The sequence below is a fragment of the Acanthopagrus latus genome, chromosome 8 (assembly GCF_904848185.1).
Source record: "Acanthopagrus latus isolate v.2019 chromosome 8, fAcaLat1.1, whole genome shotgun sequence".
NCBI classification, from domain to species: Eukaryota; Metazoa; Chordata; class Actinopteri; order Spariformes; family Sparidae; genus Acanthopagrus; species Acanthopagrus latus.
In genome coordinates, this window is record NC_051046.1 from 1,950,626 (window position 1) to 1,972,267 (window position 21,642).

The following is a 21,642-nucleotide window of genomic DNA, read 5'->3' on the forward strand; positions in this document are numbered from 1 at the left end:
TGCATTTCTATCAATCAAGATGGATCATATCAACTTTCAAATGTCCCAGTTGGACCTGAAGGCCTCGGTAGTTTTTGTAGCTTAATAACAAATTTCAACTGACATAAAATCATTTGTAAAATAAAATAAGGAACTTTCTTCTGATCCCAGGACAAGAATAGACATTCACCTGCCTGTCAGACAAAACGAGATGGAGTCAGAGCAGAAAGTTTTATTCCTCAGACACACATCAGTATTCACAGTCGCTTTCAAAATACAGCGATAACATCTAGAAGCACAGACATGCGGTCTGCTGCTACGCCGTGTGACACGATAAGAAAACGGTGACAGTGTGAAATAAAAATACAACATTTCAGTACAAAGTGAGAGGAGTTCAGGCGGGACCGGTGGGAGAGTTCAGGCCTCTGACGGATCCACCTGAAACCACAGACAGAGCAGGTTTGAGACAATAATTCAGACGTCATGTTTTAAAGCAGTGAGAGGGATCTCTTCATCCATCTGCTGTTGACCCACAACATTTTAATCTCTGGGGGCGTCGGTCATTGTTTCATGGCTCTCGTTATAGCCCATGAATGTATTATTGACCTGGACGCCCTGTTTAGACTCGTCTCATCAAAAATTGCTCTCAGGCTCAAAATACATTTTTTCCCCATTGAGCACCGCTAGAAAGAGACGTCTGTCTCTGTCGACACGACACCACAAACTGCAAATAAGGTCTTTTTTATTGTTCATGGAGGTTTTATATTTGTGGAACTTTCCTCAGGCCCAGAAAAGTGCTGTAAAAATCTGTGACATTACTTCAAGTTTAGCCGAAGCCAACGATAAAACCTCAGCTCAGTGTCTCTACGCGATGACAGAAAGCAACGGTGGCTAACGTTAGTTTTAGTCTGTGATCGCCCTCCAGCACGGCAGGGTCACAGTCAAAGAGAAACTCTCACCAAAATGCAACCTAGGCTTTCTGTGAGAATGTACCCGAGTCAAACCTTCATTTAAAAGCATAATTATGACGAAAGTAATTTGTCCTCCATGTTCATTCAGAGATCGACTCTTCTCCACTGGCAGGACGGCGGCGAGCGGAACAAGCTACTGCTAACATGAGCTGTTCAAAAACTTTCTTTTTAGTAACTCTGTGTACACAAACAATGTTGTCAGTGCTGGTGTTCATGTGTAGAGACCCTGGTGATGCTACCAGCAAAGTTTCATATTGTGTCGAGACTTCTTACTGTTTTAAAACATAGAGATTTTGATGTTAATGTAAAAGTGCCCGTAGCACTCCCACTGAAAATGAGTTTGACTGGAAAATGAAAATTCTGTAAATCTTAAAAGTGCTGTTTCATTTGACTCAGGTACGTTCACAAAGAAAGCCGAGGTTATGTTTTGGCGAGAGTTTCAAACTCATGATGTTTCTGTTGCTTTGGACCGACAACTTTAAAGCTCTCGTGGAAATGTGAACAACACTTTGTTTTTTCCAGCACGTCTGCTCTCTTCCCAGAAACCCTCTGAGCCCTCAGTCTTATCAAAGCGCAGTGAAGAAGTCAGACTATTAATAACCTGACGGAGAGTCGAGGAATTCGCGGAGCGACAGAGGCTGCCGTCTGATGACAGCGGGCTTCACACTGAGGGGGTCTAATGGCTTTTGGGGGTTAAATTATGTCTGTGATGTTTTCAATCAATCAAAACGAAATTCCTTCAGACCTCAAACACAGAACAGTGAGACTCACGAGGAGTCTTACCCGTTTTAAAGACCCAATGCTGCTCCCACGAATTGCCGCCATCAGATCGTCACGGCTCGACCTCTGCGGCGGCGGCAGACGCGGCGGTTCGTCTCGTCTCTTCTGCAGCGACGGCTTCAAGGCGTTCTTCAGGTCTTTGAGAATATCTGTGCTTTCCTTTTCGTTCGCACCATTCTTGAGCTTCTTTGACTTCGGTTTCCTTTGGTGCGACTGACTCTTCAAGCTGTTCGAGCCTTCGTGCTGTTTCACCATTTCTGCGATCTTCCTCGTCTGAGGTTCTACAGACGGAGGCGGAGGAGGATTTCTTTTCTGGTTTTCAACAGTCTTAGAAGATTGTGACGACTTCTTTGGTGGTTTGTTTCCTGCAGATGAGCCGGACTCCTCTGGAGGACTCTGTTCTGTCTTCTGTTGGAGCCTCCGCTGTCGTTGCTGGTCCTGGTTGCGCGTCAGGATGCTGGTCGCCGTCATCCTCGGGCCCGGGAGGTCGAACTGATACCCAAGCTTGAGCAGAGTGGTGTTCTCCCTCAGCAGCTGGACCATCTCCATCTCCACCTTCCCCCCACAGATGTGCCTCTGGTTGTGGAAGCGGAGCTCCACCAGCGTCCTGTTGTGCTGCAGCGCCGCCAGCAGAGCCAGGATGCCCTGACCGGACACGAAGTTGGACTCGATGTTCAGGTTTCTGATGAACTGGTTCTCACGGAGCATCTTGGAGATGGCGAAGGCCACCCGGTCGTCGGCGTGAGTGTTGGCGAGGCTGAACATGTGGACGTGAGTGTTTGTGCAGAGAGCCTCGGCGAAGCGCAGCAAGGTTTCCTGGGAGATGTCTTCGATGTTGTTGAGGTTGACTTCGCTGATGGTGGGATCGTCGCAGAGGATCTGCTCCAGAGTTTTGTCGATGACCGTCGGGTTCCCGCTCGCTCTGTCGGAGGTCACGTTCAGGCTTCGCTCGGTGGTTTCGGTCCTCTTTGCTTCAGTCCTCGAGCCTTTTGAAGGAGCGTTCTTCTGAGGACACTTGTTCCTGCTCGGAGCCTCTTTTTTACACTCATCTTTCTTCTCCGCCTCGTCTTCCTTTGCGTCGCTCTTGCTGACGACACTCTGCGCCTTCTTCCCCTTGTGTGAAATCTTCTTCCTGTTGCTGTCCAGAGTCTTGCCGGCGTCGCTGGTGGTCACAGTCACTCGCTCCCCTCTGCTCTTATCAGGGCGTCCGTCCTGCGTACAATAACAGGACAGAAAATGAGGTCGAAGCCTGACATTCTCCAGCCTCTGACTTTTAATTAAGAAGCCTCTCCCACAGTGGCAGGCGGTCATTAAAGCTGGCATTTCTCAGACACTCTTTATTTTTAGACTTTTTTTTTTTTTCTCCAGCAACACGTAACTGACCTGGATACATGTCACACTTTCTATGTCAACATAAATATTCATGGACTCATTCTGTCCTGAGTCTGAATGTCTTCTTATCAGAACCACGTTAGAGTTTTTTGACTGATTTGAAAAACAACAAACTACATTTCCCACAATGCAGCTGGATAGCATCCTCTGATCCTCGAGCCACAAACAACTGAAGAGGATAATGAGTTGGAATGCTTTTTTTATTTGTGATGGAGGTCGACTTTGTAAGGATTCCAGCTTGTTAAATACTAAAGACGCTTTGGGATGTATAACGTGTTTAAAGTCCTTACAGAGTTCAGAGGAATCGACATATCTTCTCTAACGAACTGAACATACGTACACACCACGTCTGAAGACATGAACACGGTTCTTCTTTAAACTGGAAGTCTGTAATTGAAGGCCCGGATGAATGAAATGTTCAGAGTTCAATCAACTCATAGAAACACGGTCAGCATATTGGCAGACTTCCCAGCATGCATTGTTTGTTGATTTGTTTGTGATATCTTCTCGTTATAGTTTGAAAAAAAAAAACAGGTTTTGGAAACTTGCTTAAAAAGAAGTTAGTGTTCAGGCTGCATGACATATTTGAGTTGACAAGTTGAATAAATATTTAAATAATTAAAAACAAAAATGTTCTATTTGATATCATCTGATATCAATTCAGTACTTAAATCCTTTAGATTCTGATTTCTCTCCTCTTTTTACAGGCAGCCGTCAGTTTCAGGTCATTTCTGTAAAGATCAACCTGCAGTGACGTCAGACTTGTGATCAGGCAGGTGTAGTGAGGGAGCATCACTGCTGAAACTGTCCTCGACATCCATGAACTGATCACCAGCCGTCAGCAGATTATAAATCAAACCCAGACGCTGCTAAACAAAGTGTTCGCCGTCTTAACACGTCCAACTTCTCTCCGGATGGTTCAGAGAGAAAGACGCATGAGTCAAGTTGAAAACACAAATATTATCTGACTGCTGTGTTTTGTTTTGTGGCCTCTGAGGTCAAATCTGTTGCTGTCTGCTGGAGGAAATCATGGATGTTGTGGAGAAGATTTCTAGTTCGGTCCTTGAAGACGGCAAGAAGTTTTTCATCATGACAACAACAGAATTGAATGCATCAGAGTTGGTTTCAATGTGCTTATTTGCAAAAAAACCCAACAACTGCTAAGTTCTTTGGTCGTGTAGTTCAAACATGCTGTATCACTGCTGACGTCCCCTCTCACCTGTCCACCGCTGGACTCTGTCTTCTCGTCCTCCAGCAGCTTCTTGTTCTCGTCCTCCCAGTATTTCAGCAGAGCGTCCCTGTCGAAGCTCCCCGTCGGCGTCTTGGCGGTCTGGTCTTTCTGTCTCAGGCCGATGGGGACGTTGTCGTCCAGGTCGTCCAGCTCCCTCTCCAGCTCCTGGAGCTCCTCGGACGACAGGGTGGCCAGCAGCTCGTCTTCATCCACCTCCTCGTACTTCTTCAGCTCCGTGCGGTACCCAAAGGTACTCATGGCTCTGCGCTCGTTTTAGGAATCGACAAACGACTTTAACTTTCAGTGCACTGAAATCTTCCCTGAGCTGCTCCTTTCGCTTGTTGACTTGTTCCCCATCAGATTGTTCAGATCAGGGATGCTGTGGAGGACTCTACTGGTCCCAGCTGCCTGACGAGGCTGGGAGGAGGGGAGGATCACCGTGCTGTTGATGGTCCTGTCTTTTTTTAGGGTGTTGGGTGGGGGGTCAATGAGATAGGCTTACCGCAGGAATGTGAGCCCTCTGAGTGGCCTGCGCTGAGAGCTCAGCCGCGACTCGTGCCTCAAAAGACATCAGAGATGAGGCTCTGCGGCGTTATGCAACGTGTCAGGACAGAGAAAACACCCCGTGGTTGTGGCGTTGTCAGGGAAACACTTGTTCTCCCAGAGGATGGTGGGATTATGTACGTCGCAGCTCCGGCTGGCGCTGCGGAGGACTGATGGTGAACTCTGTGAGGCTGTTTCCACCCGAGCACAGTAACATCACCTCGAGACAGAATGATTCCTGAGACGAAGCAGTGACGGCTGTTATCTCCACAATCATGTCAAGTCCCAAACTCTCGACTGTGTCAATCAAGAAAGTGATCAAGTAGTTTGTGTTTGTGCAGAAAAACTGGAGTACAGAACGATCTGTGACGGTCACAGTCAGAGCTGCTGCTGCACTGAGGTGTGATCTGTACCTGTCACATGAGTAACGTCGGTACAGGTGCGTCGGACCGACCTGCTGTCTGACGGTTTGTTGTTTGGTTGCCATGACAATCACCAGAGCTCAGTAACAACACGCAGCCGCCACTCAGCGCGTCTAACGAGCTGCTCGGCAGTCGTCTCGTGTTTCGTGTCCGGAGTGTAAAGACTGAGTGACACGACGCCGCTCTCATCTTAAATCTGCTGTCAACTCGACCTTTGACCCGGATTACTGCTGATAAGCATCAGTCATCCAGCTGTGCGGTCCAGACCGAGAATGGAAACAGGTTCAGTTACAAAACAAACACGTTTGATTTATTTCCTTTCTTCTTCAGTCGCTGGTTTCTTTTTTCCATTTCCACACAAATCTACTTTATAATTTCTACATGACAGCTGATAAAATGTCAAAGATGTGTGAACAAGCAGAGATAGTTATCTTGTTGTTTTGTGATAAAACTCAACATGACGACAGAACCTGTCTGATGGAACAGAAAAGATAAAAATCCTTTGAAAGACGATATTTATTTTGAAGAAGACGGTGTGTAACGTGGACGGTGTCACTCTTACTGCTCAGTGGCCTGACAGTTCGTTCTGCTGCCCCCAAGTGGCCAAAAAGTCTGAGTACTGCTGCTTAACTTAACCCAAACACACAGAAACACAACCAGCTGTTAGCAGAGCAGAAGTCCTCCAGCGTGGCTGCTGGACTTACAGGTGATATGTTCTGTTTTAGCACGTTAACTCACCTCAGGCCTCAGGCCCGACCTCTCAGACCCGACCTCTCAGGCCCGACCTCTCAGGCCCGACCTCTCAGGCTCGACCTCTCAGGCCCGACCTCTCAGACCCGACCTCTCAGGCCCGACCTCTCAGGCCCGACCTCTCAGACCCGACCTCTCAGGCTCGACCTCTCAGACCCGACCTCTCAGGCTCGACCTCTCAGATTGTGTCGACAGCTTGGCGGTCGTTCGAATGTGACCTCCTCTTGTTATCAGGTTCTCGGGTGACCTGCCAGAATGTGGAGCCGCACCATTGTTCTGGTTGTTTCTGCAGGTCAGGAGGTTAAATTTAGAGTCCTCACTGTGTTCACCGCCAGTGTGTTGTTGTTGTTGTTGTTGTTGTTGTTGTTGTTGTTGTTGTTGTTGTTGTCCTCTGGAAACTGAGCTGCAGTTCCTCTCACGGCCACTGGATGGAGGTCAAACTACTGCAGTCATTGTCATAATATTTGGTTCAGATTTTCATGGTACCCAGTTTATGACTTCTGAGTAAAATCACGTATCTCCAGATGTGTTGCTGTTGAATGTTTGTGATAAACTGAAGGATGAAACCAGTATCATGGTGGCCAAACTGTGTAATTACAACCTCCCTTAACATTGTGAAAAAAGCATTCATAAATCAGTGGACGCAACTTTTGAGCATCAAAACCCCTGAAATTTCTCGTTTGACTGTAAGAATTCGAGTTATTTGGTCCAGTGAAATTGAGAAAATTGAGAAGAGCTGCTTGATTTAATCCTTTTATCCTGCGTTCATGGTAACAAACGGCTCTCCAACACTGAATCCAGGTCTTATTACACGTCCATCGCTGCTTTAAATTAAGATAAATAAACTTCTAACACAGTCATGATTCCCAGGCAGTACATCATAATAACACAAACGTTTAATAAAAGACTGTACAAATATATTTACATCTGTTCGAAACATGAAACTTATTTCACAATACTGATGATTCTCAGTATTTACTGGAACCTTTGTTTACCTCCACCACACTTTTATATGAGACGGGCTGCTATTTCTAAATTCACATGCTTTGATAAGAATTGTGGATCATATTTTAGTGATGATCACCTCCCTGTTCTGAAAGTGAGTTTCACTTTTATCCTCTGACGTTCAGACGCCGGCTTTTATCTGCGAGTTGACAGTAATTGAGAGGCCGACCTGCCTCAGTCTGAACATCACCAACCAATCAGTAACTAACTGCAGGTACTTTGTGCATCAGCTGGGAAAATGGAAATCCTAGTTAATGCCCTTTGAAGCTGAACATTTTGATTCAATGAAAAGTTAAAACCCGTCACTGTTACCGTTGTACTCCTGCTCACAGACTCGGGAATAAAACTCTTGAAGTTGGTGGCTAAGACTCAGTGGATAAGACAGAGCTCCTCTCTTCACTCCTCCCTGCAGATGATTTTGGCGTACAGGTCGTTCTCCTTGAACAGCAGGTATTCCTTCAGCCTGGTGGGCAGCTGGAGAGACATCAGACCGCTGCAGCTCAGGTGTTTCCTGATCACCACTCTGCTCAGGTGACACAGAGAGCGAGGGTTACCTGCATCACAGAGAACGACAGTTTTTTATTCAGCCGAACATATCGTGTGCTACCAATAAAAACAGGTCTCACATCTCACCTGTGGTCGTGTGAATGTGAGGCCACTCCTTGTGTTTCTGCAGGATCTTGGTCAGTTTGCTGCAGAGAGAAACCTGCCCGACGTACTCGAGGAGGATCGACACGACTCGGCCCACCAGGTTCAGGAGCCAGGAGACGCTGACGAAGTCACAGAACTGGACAAAAACAACAGTGAGTCGGCTCAGGCAGGTAGTTCTGCTGTTTAGACCAAAGAGAGGTCGCTCTGTCGCTCAGAAAGTAACTTTTTCTGATGCTACATTCTTTGACCTGTGTGAGGTTTTAAATGTGGCTTGAATAGATGAATTTAATTCTCACATCCTCGTTGCTTTGGGTAAAGTTTTGTTCTTTGAAACACTATTTTATTAATGACTTGTAAAGAGAAAGAAAGAACTCACAGCAACTTTTTCCTCCGGATGTTGGGAGTCCTCCCAGCCGTCGTCATGGTTACAGCTGAAACACCTCTCAGCATCGTAGCCGTTGTTGAGCAGCAGCCTCATCATCACCTCGTCCTTCAGGCAGTACATCAGCGCTGTGGGAAACACCGTGTCGTTCACCGCCGTGAAGTAACAGTTCACGTCTGCCTTCGCCGCCAGCAGCAGCTTCACGATCTCGTAGCGCCCCGACCGGACCGCCACCAGGAGGCAGCGCAGAGGGTCCAGGTCGGGTTTGGCTCCCGACTTCAGCAGCATCTCAGTGCAGGTGGCGTCCCCGTTGGAGACAGCAAAGTACAGCGGGCTTCTCCTCATGTCTCCGTAGTTTTCTGAGATGTGAGGCGCTAACAGCGCGTTGACGTCGAAACCTTTCTGCAGCAGGAGCTCCAGGCAGTGGACGTGGCCTCCGTCAGCGGCGGAGTGGACGGGGCTGTGACCCGACAGCCGCAGGGCCCGTCGAGTGGTGATGGGGATCAAAATCCTCAAAGCTCTGATGGAGAAAAGTGTTGATCATTCTATAAAGAACTGAAACACCAGAAACTAACACAGAGGCTAGATTTAACATGTGATTTAAGTACTTTTCTTGGAGGATGTGAATCAAACCGGACGTCTGTCAGCCATGAAAGAAAAGATCTGAGATACTGCTGAGTGAACTTCAACAATCATCCAGGAATAAAAGCACTGTTTGAAATTACAGTAATGAGAGATAAATGAAACAGGAGTGTATGAAACAACACTGTTCATTGTCTTAACTGTGGTGTTCTGCGATGTTCTGCTGAGTGTTTGATGGTTATTTCTTTTAACAATAATGAAACAACAAGAAACATCCAGCCTTGCTAACTTCTCCCTGCCAGCTCCTTCATTATCATGGTGTCCTACAGGTGTCTGCCTACGGACCCACTCACAGGTAGTGTCCCTCGTATGCAGCGTGGTGGATGGGCAGCTGGGAGCTCAGGTTGCGGATGTTGGGATTCGCTCCGTGCTGCAGCAGGATGTCGATGCAGTCTGGGTTCCCCGAGCCTGCGGCGTCGTACAGGACGCTGTCGCCGTTTGGTGCCTGGGCGTTCACGTCAGCACCTTGATGGAATGGAGGAATGAGAGTTGGCCTTTCAAATGAGAAATAAAAAGGTGAAAATATGTGGGGTCACTGGTTTACCGTGCTTGATGAGGAGCTCCAGGACTTCAGCGTGGCTGTACTCTGCAGCGATGCCCAGAGGAGTCACCCCATGCTGGTCCGTCTCCGAAACCCGACCTCCATTCTGCAGCAGGAGCTCCATGACGTGCACGCAGCCGGTCCTGGACACCTCGTGCATGGCCGTCCACTTCTTCAGACACACCTGCTCCACCCGAGCTCCTCCTCGTATCAGACCGGAGACCATCTGATAAGATCCGGCTCTGACGGCTGCAGGGAGGACGCGACAGGATTAGGAACTGATGAGGACGACGGACAAAAAAGTTTCTTTTCGTCACTGCACGTCTGCTGTCAGAGTGTCGGCGAGGCTCTGACCTAAAAGCAGAGGAGATTCATTCCTGCTGTTGGTGGTGTGAGGAGAAGCTCCGTGCTCCAGCAGCATCTTCACATTTTCCACCAAACCAGCTGTCACGGCTAAAGTCAGGAAGGTGTCACCATCTGAAGTCTTCTCCTCCAGAGTCAGACTGAAAGACGCTGAAGCACACAACAACATGCACATACATTATTTCACTGGATTCAGCTCTGAAAGATCATTTTATCATCACCGCCTGACGAGGAAGTTGAACACTGATGCAGATCAGTCGAGTGGCCAGAATAAAATGTTTGAATTTTACATTTTGCAACAGGAGGATGGTGGTTGTTGGACGCTGAACATCGGTGACATTTAATCTTGGTCCGGCAGACGATGCTGACTGTGAAGCAGTTTGCAGCTGTTCGTAAAGTCCAGAACAAAACCTGCACCAGCAGCATCGTCTCACTTCACATCGCTTCAGACTGTCAAATAAAATATTGGACCTCTTACCCACCGTACAGCACCGTCTCCAGGACCTGGACCTGAGGTTGGACCGCCGCTCGGTGCAGAGGATACCAGCCGCTGTCATCCACCTGACTGAAGGCTGCTGGGAAATCACAGAGCTCCTGCAGAGCCGACTTGTCACCTGTAGGGGGAGTTTATTGTTACTGCTTGTTTTCTGTCTCATCTAGGACTACATTTCCCATCAGCCCCGTTGCTTCCTGTTCCTGCCCCGACCTTGACAAGCATAAAACATGTTGGATACGTTCTCATCATCCAACAGCAGAAGAAGTCACACGTGTGTGATGGAGAGGACGCGATGCTTCCTGATTATTGTTAATATATCGTCAGTAGAATATATATTACATATTCGTACCTTGGTTAATGGCCTCCACAAGCGTCAGAGCTTCACTCCTGAGTGTACAAACAGAAGATGGAGGTCAAGTTAAGCAAAAAGCAACATGCGTGTGACGTTCAGCGCTGATTCATCTTGTTTTCTCGATTAATTGATCAGTTGTTTGGTTTTTCCCAAAGACCAAGACGGCGACTGTCAGACAAGAAAAGAAACTAGAGAATATTCACATTTAAGAAGCTGAGATTGAGATTTTTTTCTTTATTTCTCTTTAGATAATTACTCAAACAAATGAATGGATTATCAAAGGTGTTGTTGACGACGTCGAGCTGTGATCTGGATGGTGACGGTGTTTCATGTTTCCGTACCTCCTCGATCCTTTCAGACGTTCCCGCTGACACGAGTCCTGAATGCTCATCTGAACGTCGTAGTCCAGGAGTTCGTCTTCGTCCATCTCATCGGCTGCATCCATCATTCTGACATCGTACAGGTGCACAAAGACACAACATTCAGTCAAACAAACCTTAAACTGTCTAAATCCTCTCGTTTAAACAATCTGTTGATCGTGAGCTGCTTTGACTTCACGCAACTTTCTGAAATGAAACTCCAAATCATCACAGAGAAGAAAATACTCTGTTAGAAGTAGAAGTATGCTCAAAGGTTCAGTGTGTAGCAGTGAGGTCGCTCCCCGGTCCAGTTTCTGCCCCTAGATCCATCTAATCCCTTCACACTGCACTGTTATGTAAAAGAACACAAGTTTTGACACCAAAATATACTAAAAAGACTCCAAATAAAATTAAAATGAGCCATCTCAGAATAGTATGTACTGAAAACGAAGGTATATTAAAGGCAGCATCTCTTTAAAGTTGCAGCTCACAAGTGTTTTAATGACTTGTAAACATCTGGAATAAAACATTACATAATAAGTTCAGCATAAACTGAAATAACTAAAGTAGAAGTACCTACATGTACCTCACAAGTATGCTGAAGTAACTGTACATGAGTAGCTGTACTTTAACTTTCACGGTTGGCATTCAGTACAGAACTGGGTCACAGCTCGAGTGTCCGCGAGCACACGAGCGTTCAACAACAACCGTCTGAGGTCAGAGTTACATTTCATTTGGAGTAAACTTATATAAAATTCACATTTTTAAATATTCTGCTTCTCTCTTTGAGCTCTTTGTTTCTCTGTCGGCTCAGTTTACAGAACACTTCGACCCCCTGACCTCCTCCTGACCTCCTCCTGACCTCCTCCTGACCTCCTCCTGACCTCCTCCTGACCACCACGTTTCAGAGAAGTTTCCAGTCTGATCAACGACACGTGGTTCTGTGTGAAACGTCGCGTTTCTCACCTGATAAATGTGTCGGAGTCAGAGGACGAAGCAGCAGCAGCAGCAGCAGCAGCAGCAGCAGTGTGGTGTTTGTGTCATGGCTGAAGCTCCGTCTCACACACACACACACACACACACACACACACACACACACACACTCCACCAGGCTATTTATAGGTGTCACCTGTTCCAGTGTATTTAGCATGCGGGGTCGTTCCGCAGCAGCTAATGGAGTGTAACGTCACTCTGCACATTTTCCTCCTGTAGTGACAAACAATAAGCAGCCGGACTGTTGTATGAATATTTATTGTGTCATTATGGACGAGCAGATCCGTCCTCCGTGAGCCCAAACGCTGTCGGACAACAGATCGACGAGGGCTCTGACCTTTGACCTGTGAGCTCCTGATTAACATGCTGAGACTTAAAATCTGCACTTCAACCTGAGCAGATCTGAACACGCGGCATTTTTTTGTTGTTGCTTCTACAACAAAACACTAAAGCTCAATAACAAACCAGTCATGTTGGAGAACTGTAATGTTTACAGTGTGACAGGAAGTGTTGTAGAAAGTCACACAATGTGACTCTGTTTTTGGCTCTGATGCAGAAAATGTAGTGGAGTGGAAGTGTGAAGTGGCAGAAAATGGAAATAATCAAGTGACGTTCTCAAGTAAATGTACTCAGTTACATTCCAGAACAAACAGTTCGTCTGACAGAACGAGAGCGACGATGTTCTGACGCGGCGGTCCGTCTCTGATCCTGTCGGACTTCATCACTCTCTCTGTGGCTCTCGGCTCCAAACCTCAGGATGGAAAAAATATCAAATTAATTTCCTTAAACAGCAGCTCGCTGTAGTTTTCATCACACAAAGAGGAGGAGAGACTGGAGCACATGTGTTGGGCAGATGAACCCACATCTGGTAGCAGGACGGTGTGCGTGGCTCGTCCATGTGTTTCTAATCATTCAGACCAGGAGGTCACACAAACACGAAGGTTCAGTCATTCACAAAGGAAAAAAAACATACTTAAAGACATTAAGTGGCTGCAAACAGCTCATCCGGCGTGATGCGAGTCTCCTGAAGCCTAAACTTTCACATTATTTACACGCTTTTTAAGTCAAACTCTTCACTGGAGCTGCAGAGCTGAAAACATTATCACACGGCCCGTCTGAGGTGACAGCACGAGCTTGACCCCATGTTAAAAAACATCTTTTCAAATCTATCAGGTCTCGTGACTTCTGGAGACTTTGAGGACGCCGGGACGAGCTGTGTGGATCCATTTGATGATTTTCTGTTCTGTTGTTGTTTAACGTGAAAAAAAGCTGCCTCACTTCACAACATGTGAGCGTCAGAGGGTAATGACTGAATTTTCCTATTTTTCAGATGAACTGTTCCTTTAAGTAGTCGCTGAGATATTCTGCGGGCAGACGGACGACCATCAGCATCACAAAAGGTCAAAACGAGTCTAAAGTTTGTAGTAAATGTGAAATGTGGAAAACAAATGAATTAATTTTTACTCACATAATTATAAAAGTTCATTCGTACAGAATTGTGCTCGTCACAACAGGAGATTACAAAACATTTTTAAAAAACAGTCACATCTTTCCAGCGCGAGCAGAAGAATCCACGCGTCTTCACATGATGCGTTCAGGGTCCCGGCTGTAGAGGTCGAGCTCATGGTACAATATGAAGCTCTTCAGCCTGGGAGGGAAAAGGTGCGAGCTCATGATCTCGGTGTTGTTGAGTTTCCTCAGGGTCAGACGCCTCCTGATCTCCAGTCTGCAGAGGTGACTGAGGGAGCGAGGACTGCCTGGAGAGCAAGGTTCAGAAAAACACTTACTAATTCATAAGGAGTGGAAGGAGTGTTTTTCTAAACGACAAAGTAAAAGTCCTACAGAGCTGCTGGAGGCTGCAGTGTTGATTACAGCCACAGCGGTGACGTGCTATTCTTAGTCGTGCCAGTCGTGGAGCTGAGATAAGTTTATCCTGAGGGTGGTGCTTCAGGAGCGTTATCAATATCTAAAGGATTCATCATCTGGAGAGCAGGAATATGACTATTTCATGAAAACAACCAGATGTTTTTTCATGTTTCTTGAGAGAAAAGGTCAGGCAGTCAATACAAAGATGATTGGTATCAACTTTAAAACAGCTAGATTGGATTCTTTTGGTGTCTCTCACAGCTCCCCTGGATTTTAAGAGCCTTAAACCGTCTTTTTAAATGTCACAAATATGTTTTATAAATGTCCAAATTCACGTCTTTTGTCGAACGCTGATCTGATCCTCAGATTCAAGAAGCAGGAACCAGCAGATGTTTGACATTTTTGATCATTCCATTATCAAAATAGTTGTCAGCTAATTTTTTTTTTAATCAGATAATCGATGAATCTAATGATTGTTGCATACGTTCGAAGCATCAACTTTTTATGAAGTGACGCAGTTTAAATAAGGACAAACCTTCTGTGATGATGAAAGTAAGTGACTGCTCTGTAAATCTGTCAGTCGGGGCATCAGAGCCTGATCATTTCTTCAGATGTGAGTCGGGGCGTTCTCGTCTCTGCCGGGATAATCTGTCATGAGATGGTGGGTGAACTCACCGAGGATGTCACATATTTCGGGCCACTCTGTCTGCTTCTCCAGGGTCAGTCTGAGTTTGGGGCAGATGTAGACGTGGCTGACGTAGTCCAGCAGGATTCGGACGACGCTCCCAGACAGATGCATGAGGCAGCAGAGGCTCATGAACTCACAGAACTGGAGAGAGGACGGAAATCCAGGATGTCATTAATCCTCTCTCTCTCTCTCTCTCTCTCTCTCTCTCTCTCTCTCTCTCTCTCTCTCTCTCTATATATATATATATATATATATATATATATATATATATATATATATATATATATATATATATATATATATATATATAAATGTGTATTTTTAAAGGTAAACATTCATAAAGAACAAGTGAAACATCCGTCACTCACTGGTATTTCCCCCTCCCCATCATCTGCATCATCCGAAGCGTTGTCATGGTGACAGAGGAAGCAGCTCTCCACCTTGTAGCCGTTGTTGAGCAGCAGCCTCATCATCACCTCGTCCTTCAGGCAGTACTGCAGCGCCGTGGGAAACACCGTGTCGCTCACCACCGTGAAGTAACAGTTCACGTCTGCTTTGGCCTCCAGCAGCAGCTTGACGATGTCGTAGCGCCCCGACCGGACCGCCACCAGGAGGCAGCACAGAGGGTCCAGGTCCGTCTTCGCCCCGGCCGCCAGCAGCAGCTTGGTGCAGTCCACGTCTCCGTTGGAGACCGCGAAGTACAAAGCGCTCTTCCTCATGTCCCGGTAGTTTTCTGAGTTTCTGGTGTTCATGCGGTAGTTGACGTCGAAGCCGCAGGCCAACAGGAGCTCCAGGCAGCAGCTCTGGCCTCCCTCGGCTGCAGAGTGGACCGGGCTCTGACCCGCCTCTTTGATGGCCCTCTTGGTGGTCAGAGGTATCAGCATCTTCAGAGCACTGTGGGAAAAGAAAGCAACGGTCAAATTACACAGACGGTGCCCTCATTTTCTGAAAGGACTTGAACTAAATCTGCTGTTCTGTCTTTCATCACAACATCCTCCATCAACGCCACGTTTATGTCCTCAGAAACTAGTTGTTGTCTTAATTGTTAAACAACCAGCTTCACAGACGAGGTAATCTACTGTATCTCGTTTTCTCTGGAATAAAAGGATTGTAGCTTTCAACAAAACGTATAACAAAGGTCAAGTCATCCATTTGGACATTTATTACATTTAATATCTTTAAAACAATAAAGTTTCTGGCAAAATCAAAAGTTTTAAGGCAACTGGCAAAGTTTTTTTTCAATTTTGGCGTGATAAGTGACTCTGTGCTGCCGACCGATAGCGAGCTGTCTCGATGTGCTAGACAGTCCAAAATGGAGGAAGCTTTCTGAGTTTATTAGCTGTCTGTCACCATCTGCTCTGACTCAACCTCCTGGGTAAACCGACTCAGAGGAGAGGAGAATGGCGTCCTCATGCTCAGCGAGACAGGAGCAGCTCACTCGTAGTGTCCGGCGTACGCTGCCTTGTGGATGGGCAGGTGTCCGGTGGCGCTGGGCAGGTTGGGATCGGCTCCGTTGTCCAGCAGCAGCTGAATGCAGGCGGTGTTTCCTGACGCAGCCGCGTCCAGCAGGACACTCTCACCGTTACAGGCCTGAGAGTTGACTCTGCTGCCTGAGCAGAGACGAGAGGAGAGAAACAAGAGCAGCTTTGACTTTTGGTGACAGCTGTGGTTTTGATAAGAAGCGCTAATGTGTTAAACTCAGTTTCATCTCCAGACTGACCGCAGTTCAGCAGGATCTCCGTGACGTGGAAGTGCCCGTGCTCTGCAGCCACGGCGAGCGGCGTCACTCCCGTCACGTCCCTGTGGTTCACGCGGCCGCCGTTCCTCAGCAGCAGCATCAGGATGTCCACGTGTCCAACCTTCGCCGCCTCGTGCATCGCCGTCCACTTCTTCCTGCAAACCTGCTCCACCCAGGCGCCATTAGCGACCAGTGTGCACGCCATCTCGTAAGAGCCGGCCCTCACCGCTGCGAGGTCAGAGATAAGAGCGTCTTCATCAGCTATTGTTCAGTTTACACAACCAAACTTTGCTTATTTTCTTTAAAGCTGCACATGTGGAGCTTTTTAGCCCGTTTTTGATCCTAGTTTCTCTTATTTTTGGGGTAATAACATAACCTGTACTCTGGCGCCACCTTCAGGACTGAGAATGACAGGTCTTTTTCTTAGTCAGTTGTCATTAATGTGCGTGGTGACAGTCACTGCCTCACGATGGGACCGTTAGTCTTGTTAATCACGTCTTCTCTGCAGTGTTACCGAGCAGCAGCGGCGACTCGTTCTTGCTGTTGGTGTTGTGAGGTGAAGCGCCGTGATCCAGCAGGCTCTTCACATTCTGCACCAGTCCGGCTTTAACTGCCAGTGTCAGCGGCGTCTCTCCGCCCACGGCCGTCCTCTCCTCCAGGCTGGGCCCCTGAGCTGCCACTGCCACACACACAACACGGGTCAGCAGGCACATTCACAGAGTTCATATCGGACCGCTAACCTGGCAGGTGAGCCGGTGAAATCCTCGCTGCTGGCTGGCTGAATGAGCGAGGAGCGACATCACAGGTTATTTGAGAGGACTGTTGAGATCAGCTGTCATCAGGCAGAAGCCTCTCAGGGAAGTTTTTTGGGGGGATTAATCTTTTTTTCAGGCAGCCATTATTTGGATGATGACACCAGTCCTGTCGCCTCTCCTGAATTCAGCCTGATGTGTCCTGATGCTTCATCCTCACTTGTCATCTTCACTTATTTACTGGTGCGAGGTGTGAGGAGGTTATATTTTGCAGCAGGTTCTCGTCTGCTGCAAAATAGCCCCCCCCAGGTTCTAGACTTTATTAAAACATAGTTTGTATGATCTGAACTTTAGTTTGGCAGATAATCAGGAGCCATTTTTAATTTCTCACTGTAACCTTTAAAGGAATAATGATCTGAGCGGTTACTGACATGCAGAATCAGCGGACTCACGTCGCAGCACGGTCTCCAGAACCTCCAGGGTCGGCTGGGACGCAGCTCGATGCAGAGGAAGCCAGCCGCGACTGTCCGACTCCCTGAAGGCGAAGGTGTGCCTCAGCATCTCCCTGAGGATCCAGACTTCACCTGGTCACCACGGCAACAGGAAGAAAGACTTTTAAAAGACAGAAACACCCAGGACTCTCAGGAACAGAGGCAATCTTCTGAGGGTTTTCTTTTTTTCTGTCAGTGTCTGAACTGTTTCCCCTCTTCCCTCTCTTCACCACATCTCTCTCCCACCTCTCTGTTTATTTATCTCCCCCTCTCTGTCGGGCTGCCAGCCTCCTGATGCCTGGCAGTCCTCCCCTACAGCTGCTGGCCTTGTGACTTTCTAGACGAGAGCCAGCGGACCAAACACAAACGCGTGGCTTTGTAATGGTAAAGGTATTTTCCTGTGTGATGTCCAGCCTACCTTGCTCGATGGCAGCCAGGACTCTCAGGTTTTCATCCGTCGCTGCTTCTAAACTAAGAGCCGGGAGAACAGGGAGCAGAGGGAGCACAGGGCAGTCAGCTCGGTTTGATCGAACTGTCAAAGGCTTTTTGGAGGCTGGAGGTCGGGCGTGGCTTTCTTACCTGGCAGCAGAATTCAGAAAAGCATCTTGGCAGGACTCTTGGATGCTGAGCTGGAGGATGTAGTCGCTGAGCTCCTCTTCATCATATTCTTCATAAGTGTTCATCACTGTGCAGGGATGAGACACATTACTGCAGCTCACAAACAGCACTGAGCAACATTAACCACGATCACAACGGGGTTGAAGTGATATCAGTTGATCTCTTTGGTCACTTGGGGGCAGCAGAGCGAGCCGCGAGTGAAACACCTGACATATTATCGTCTCATCGGAGCTGAAGTCAGTCCGACAGTCGCTCTGCTCTTATCTCAGGTTTCTTATCTTCAGCAGCACATCTCAAACTGTCTGTCTGCTGTTTGGAGCTGAGCAGGAAGTGAACAGTGATAAATAAATACGCCCTGAAATCAGACCACGCTAAAGGAGGCGAATCAGCGTCTTCTAATCTGCACTTTAGATTCCTTCATTCCAGATGGTGACACAAACTGTGCTGTTTCTTCCTTTAACATGTTTACTATAAACTTTACGATGTTCAAACAAGCTTCCATCCCTTTGTTATGTAGCATTTACACAACATTAATGTTAATTTAATGACTTTAAATGACAGAAATGTGATTATTTATTTGAAGAAACGTTCACCAGAGCTGTAATTCTGGATGAACTCTGAGTATTTTCTTGCATTTCTTACAGATTTTTCTAGATCTGCACGCAGTCGGAATACCAGAGAGTACAAAAGAGGGAGTGGACATAATAACAGAAACACAACAAGTTGAATCAACGCATCTTTTGAGCAAAGTGTCGCCAAAAACAAAAGGTAATCATGTATATTCGAGGGTCTGCAATGGCCTGATCGTTTCCGTGGAAATTTCCTGTAAATTGTTACTAATAATAGAGAAAAACTGAGATGAATGTTAATTTGATACACTTCTAGTTAATTAATTCCAAGTCAGTCAGAGCACAGCAGTGATGGAGCGAGGCAGATATATGAGAATGACATGATAAAGTTAAAATAGGAAGTTTTACATTGAGCTCCAAATCACATTTAACTTTTATTTAAATTACAGATTCTTAAAAAAGAAATAAAGTAACAACTAGTGGAGGCAAAACATGACACTATAAACTTTTGGTTGAATAGCAACAAAACACAGATTACATGCGGATACACAGCGATGACAGACGACAGGTACAGACCTACAGGTGTTCATGTTATTTTGTCCACCACCTCTGCAAACAAAGATTCCCTGCCAACGACTTCAGTCCCACTGACCTCCTGCCAGTAACACAGCTCCTCATACAGACACAAACATCAGCGGACCAACGCTCGGCGCCGTCTCTGCAGACGGACCTGGAGACTCTCACCTGTCAGGTATGTGAGCAGCTCGCTCTGGTCGGTCACTCTGCACTAACTGCACACGCTGTGTTTTATATTTAGGTGTGACCTGCTTTGGGATGCCTGCAGAAACATAGTGAAGGGGCGTGTGGTCAACACCTGGCCTGCTGGTCTTAAATTAAGCCGGGTTACATATTGTGTGAGCTAAGCCGGGTCTTTGTCGTGTTTGGCGGGAATCCCACATTCAAGATCCCACAAGCCTCCGGGGGGCTTTACGGCCCGTGGACTCACTCACGCAGCCAGTTCACCAGCTATTGTTTCACGGAAAGCAAAATCAATGGGGTCTATTTATTCCTCTGCTGCTTTGTCTGAGAAATATGAGATGCTGGAATGTCATGAAACTGTTGGCTGAGTTAAAGCTGCAGGAGAAGCCGGCGGTCACACTTCCATCACGCTGGAAACGCTTTTTTAATGAGGGGACGGTGTTGTGATTGTTTCCTGGTTTTGTTTGCTGCTGCTTGTGACTCTGGTTTGGTAACATTAGATAATAACCAGCATTAATTAATGGTCATTAACAGTTAATTAAACTTCATTCTTCTCCCTGTTAACAAACATTCAAAGGCTTTAAAAAAACGAAGCATTTTTGTATTTCAAACGTTCAAAAAGATTCATAAAGATCAGTTGCAACTTTATAATCACCATGAAGGTCGATGTGTTACTTCTGTTCATGATACGCACATTTTTTCATGCACTGGTCAATTTTGAGATTTTCTGGTTTGCTTCCATAACAAGTTTTCTTCTTTCAGACTCAGAAAACATCCAAAAATACATATTCCCTGTTTGTTTTAGTTCAGATTTCTGTTATGAAATAAAAAGGCTCATATTTAATTAGATAAATAGCCTCATTTGCATATTGATGATGTCATTAATCACCTGGGGAAGTCTTGTTGTCTTGGTTTTTTTTCACATTTTTCACCTTTTTTGTCAAAAAATGTTTGGAATTTAAAAAATAAAAAAAATCCATGGCCTGATTTATAGAGTATTTTATTCCTAATGATTTGGATAAAATGATTTTCCTTCAGGGGGTCGACAGTATTTTTCTGATTTAGAAATGATACAAATGTAAAAACTCCTTGAGTCTAATAAATCCACAAAATGAAACAAGAATTTAGAATTTGGCTTCATTCAATGTTTAGGTTTCAGATCTGGATATGTATGAACATTTGTCTTTAATTAGACAGCGTCTAAGAAAAATAATTGTCTTAATATAAGCAACAAACTGAGACGTTTCATTGTGATATCTGTTGTTTCAAAAGCCTTCACCCTCCTCAGCCAGCTGTTAAATAAAGCTGTGGAGGTGAAATGAACTCATTTGTCTCTCAGCTGCAGCAAAGTGTTCGTATAAGGTGGCAGAAAATAAACAGCAATGCAGGAAATTAATTAGTAGTGAGTTAATTTCCACTGCTGGTCACGCTGCATCATAAATCATGTTTCAGTTTATTCTGTAACGTACAGTTTCACATCGTGTCACAGATCAGATTGCTGTCAGGATGCAGGAGCTGCTCGGGTCCCAGTGTGCGTCGAAGTGTGACAGAGTGCTAATAGGACAAGAATGGGTAAATGAATACCTGTGTGACAGGTTTGCAGCACCGAGGGGCCCCTGCCCTCCGTGTGATCCCGGGGGTCCAGCAGATGTCCAGCAGCAGATTAGATCGTAGCTTAGCAGGGGCCAGCGTGTCGCCTCCTCTGGCTCACAGACTGAAATAGCGACGTATAGCTCAACATAAGGCTTCCATACTGTCACTGCAGAGAGAGGGAGGCTGTAAAACTACTAAAATAAGACCAGTTCTCATCCTTACATCAACACGACCAGCTGCACAGCTTCTGTCCAAACCTCAAGGATAGTGACCGTTCAGTCAAAGTCAGGTGAAGATTCATAATATACAAAATATTCTGTGCGTTAAACTGTAAATATATATAAAGTGGCTCCATACAGCTCTGTCAGTGTGATCCAAGTCTCCAGCAGCCCTGAGATTCAAAACTGATTTCACAAGACGTTATTTACACCGTTTACTGAGCTGAAATCTTACAGAAGCTACTGAGCTTCAGTTTAGCTTTATGGTCAGTAGAAATGTCCTTCAGAAGGTATTTATTTATTTATTTATTAATTAATAGATTAATATGTCATATTCTGATTAAATTAATTAATAATAATGATACATGTATTTTGTAAAGCACTTTTCAAGGTACTCAAAGACACTTTACAGGTTAAAAATCAGAATGATAACAACAAATAAATCAATATTTATTCAGTGAAATAAATCCTGGTTATTCCACATGTAGAATGTTATTT

General features: G+C 46.0%; 3 protein-coding genes and 1 long non-coding RNA gene across 6 annotated transcripts; 1 reads left to right on the plus strand and 3 right to left on the minus strand.

Annotated features, from left to right (window-relative positions):
• Nucleotides 1-191: 191 nt before the first annotated feature.
• Nucleotides 192-4,837, minus strand: lmod2a (leiomodin 2 (cardiac) a). Its single transcript, XM_037105965.1, has 3 exons — nt 4,342-4,837; nt 1,734-2,942; nt 192-417 (listed from the first exon to the last, which is right to left on the minus strand). Exons 1-3 carry the CDS (start codon nt 4,609-4,611, stop codon nt 397-399), a joined length of 1,500 nt encoding a protein of 499 aa, XP_036961860.1. The 5' UTR covers nt 4,612-4,837; the 3' UTR covers nt 192-396.
• A 519-nt stretch (nt 4,838-5,356) lies between these two features.
• On the plus strand, nt 5,357-20,320 carry LOC119025109. The gene is made up of 6 exons (XR_005076696.1): nt 5,357-5,600; nt 7,486-7,604; nt 7,750-7,876; nt 10,749-10,963; nt 13,183-13,252; nt 18,650-20,320. It is a non-coding gene; the product is annotated as an uncharacterized LOC119025109 (long non-coding RNA).
• On the minus strand, nt 6,896-11,893 carry asb15a (ankyrin repeat and SOCS box containing 15a). 3 transcript variants are annotated; one of them, XM_037108464.1, is made up of 10 exons: nt 11,826-11,893; nt 10,842-10,949; nt 10,498-10,535; nt 10,135-10,266; nt 9,644-9,802; nt 9,293-9,538; nt 9,042-9,213; nt 8,101-8,626; nt 7,707-7,860; nt 6,896-7,627 (listed from the first exon to the last, which is right to left on the minus strand). In XM_037108464.1, exons 2-10 carry the CDS (start codon nt 10,946-10,948, stop codon nt 7,470-7,472), a joined length of 1,692 nt encoding a protein of 563 aa, XP_036964359.1. In that variant the 5' UTR covers nt 10,949; nt 11,826-11,893; the 3' UTR covers nt 6,896-7,469. The 3 variants fall into 3 exon arrangements, with proteins under 3 accessions (XP_036964359.1, XP_036964361.1, XP_036964360.1); XM_037108465.1 differs by having other exon boundaries at nt 7,548-7,596; XM_037108466.1 differs by lacking the exon at nt 11,826-11,893 and having other exon boundaries at nt 10,131-10,266; nt 10,842-10,943.
• On the minus strand, nt 11,936-21,337 carry LOC119025107 (ankyrin repeat and SOCS box protein 15-like). Its single transcript, XM_037108462.1, has 10 exons — nt 20,918-21,337; nt 17,967-18,072; nt 17,806-17,858; nt 17,349-17,480; nt 16,659-16,823; nt 16,127-16,372; nt 15,845-16,016; nt 14,775-15,300; nt 14,394-14,547; nt 11,936-13,609 (listed from the first exon to the last, which is right to left on the minus strand). The coding sequence occupies exons 2-10, from the start codon at nt 18,068-18,070 to the stop codon at nt 13,434-13,436; spliced, it is 1,728 nt and encodes a 575-aa protein (XP_036964357.1). The 5' UTR covers nt 18,071-18,072; nt 20,918-21,337; the 3' UTR covers nt 11,936-13,433.
• Nucleotides 21,338-21,642: the final 305 nt, after the last annotated feature.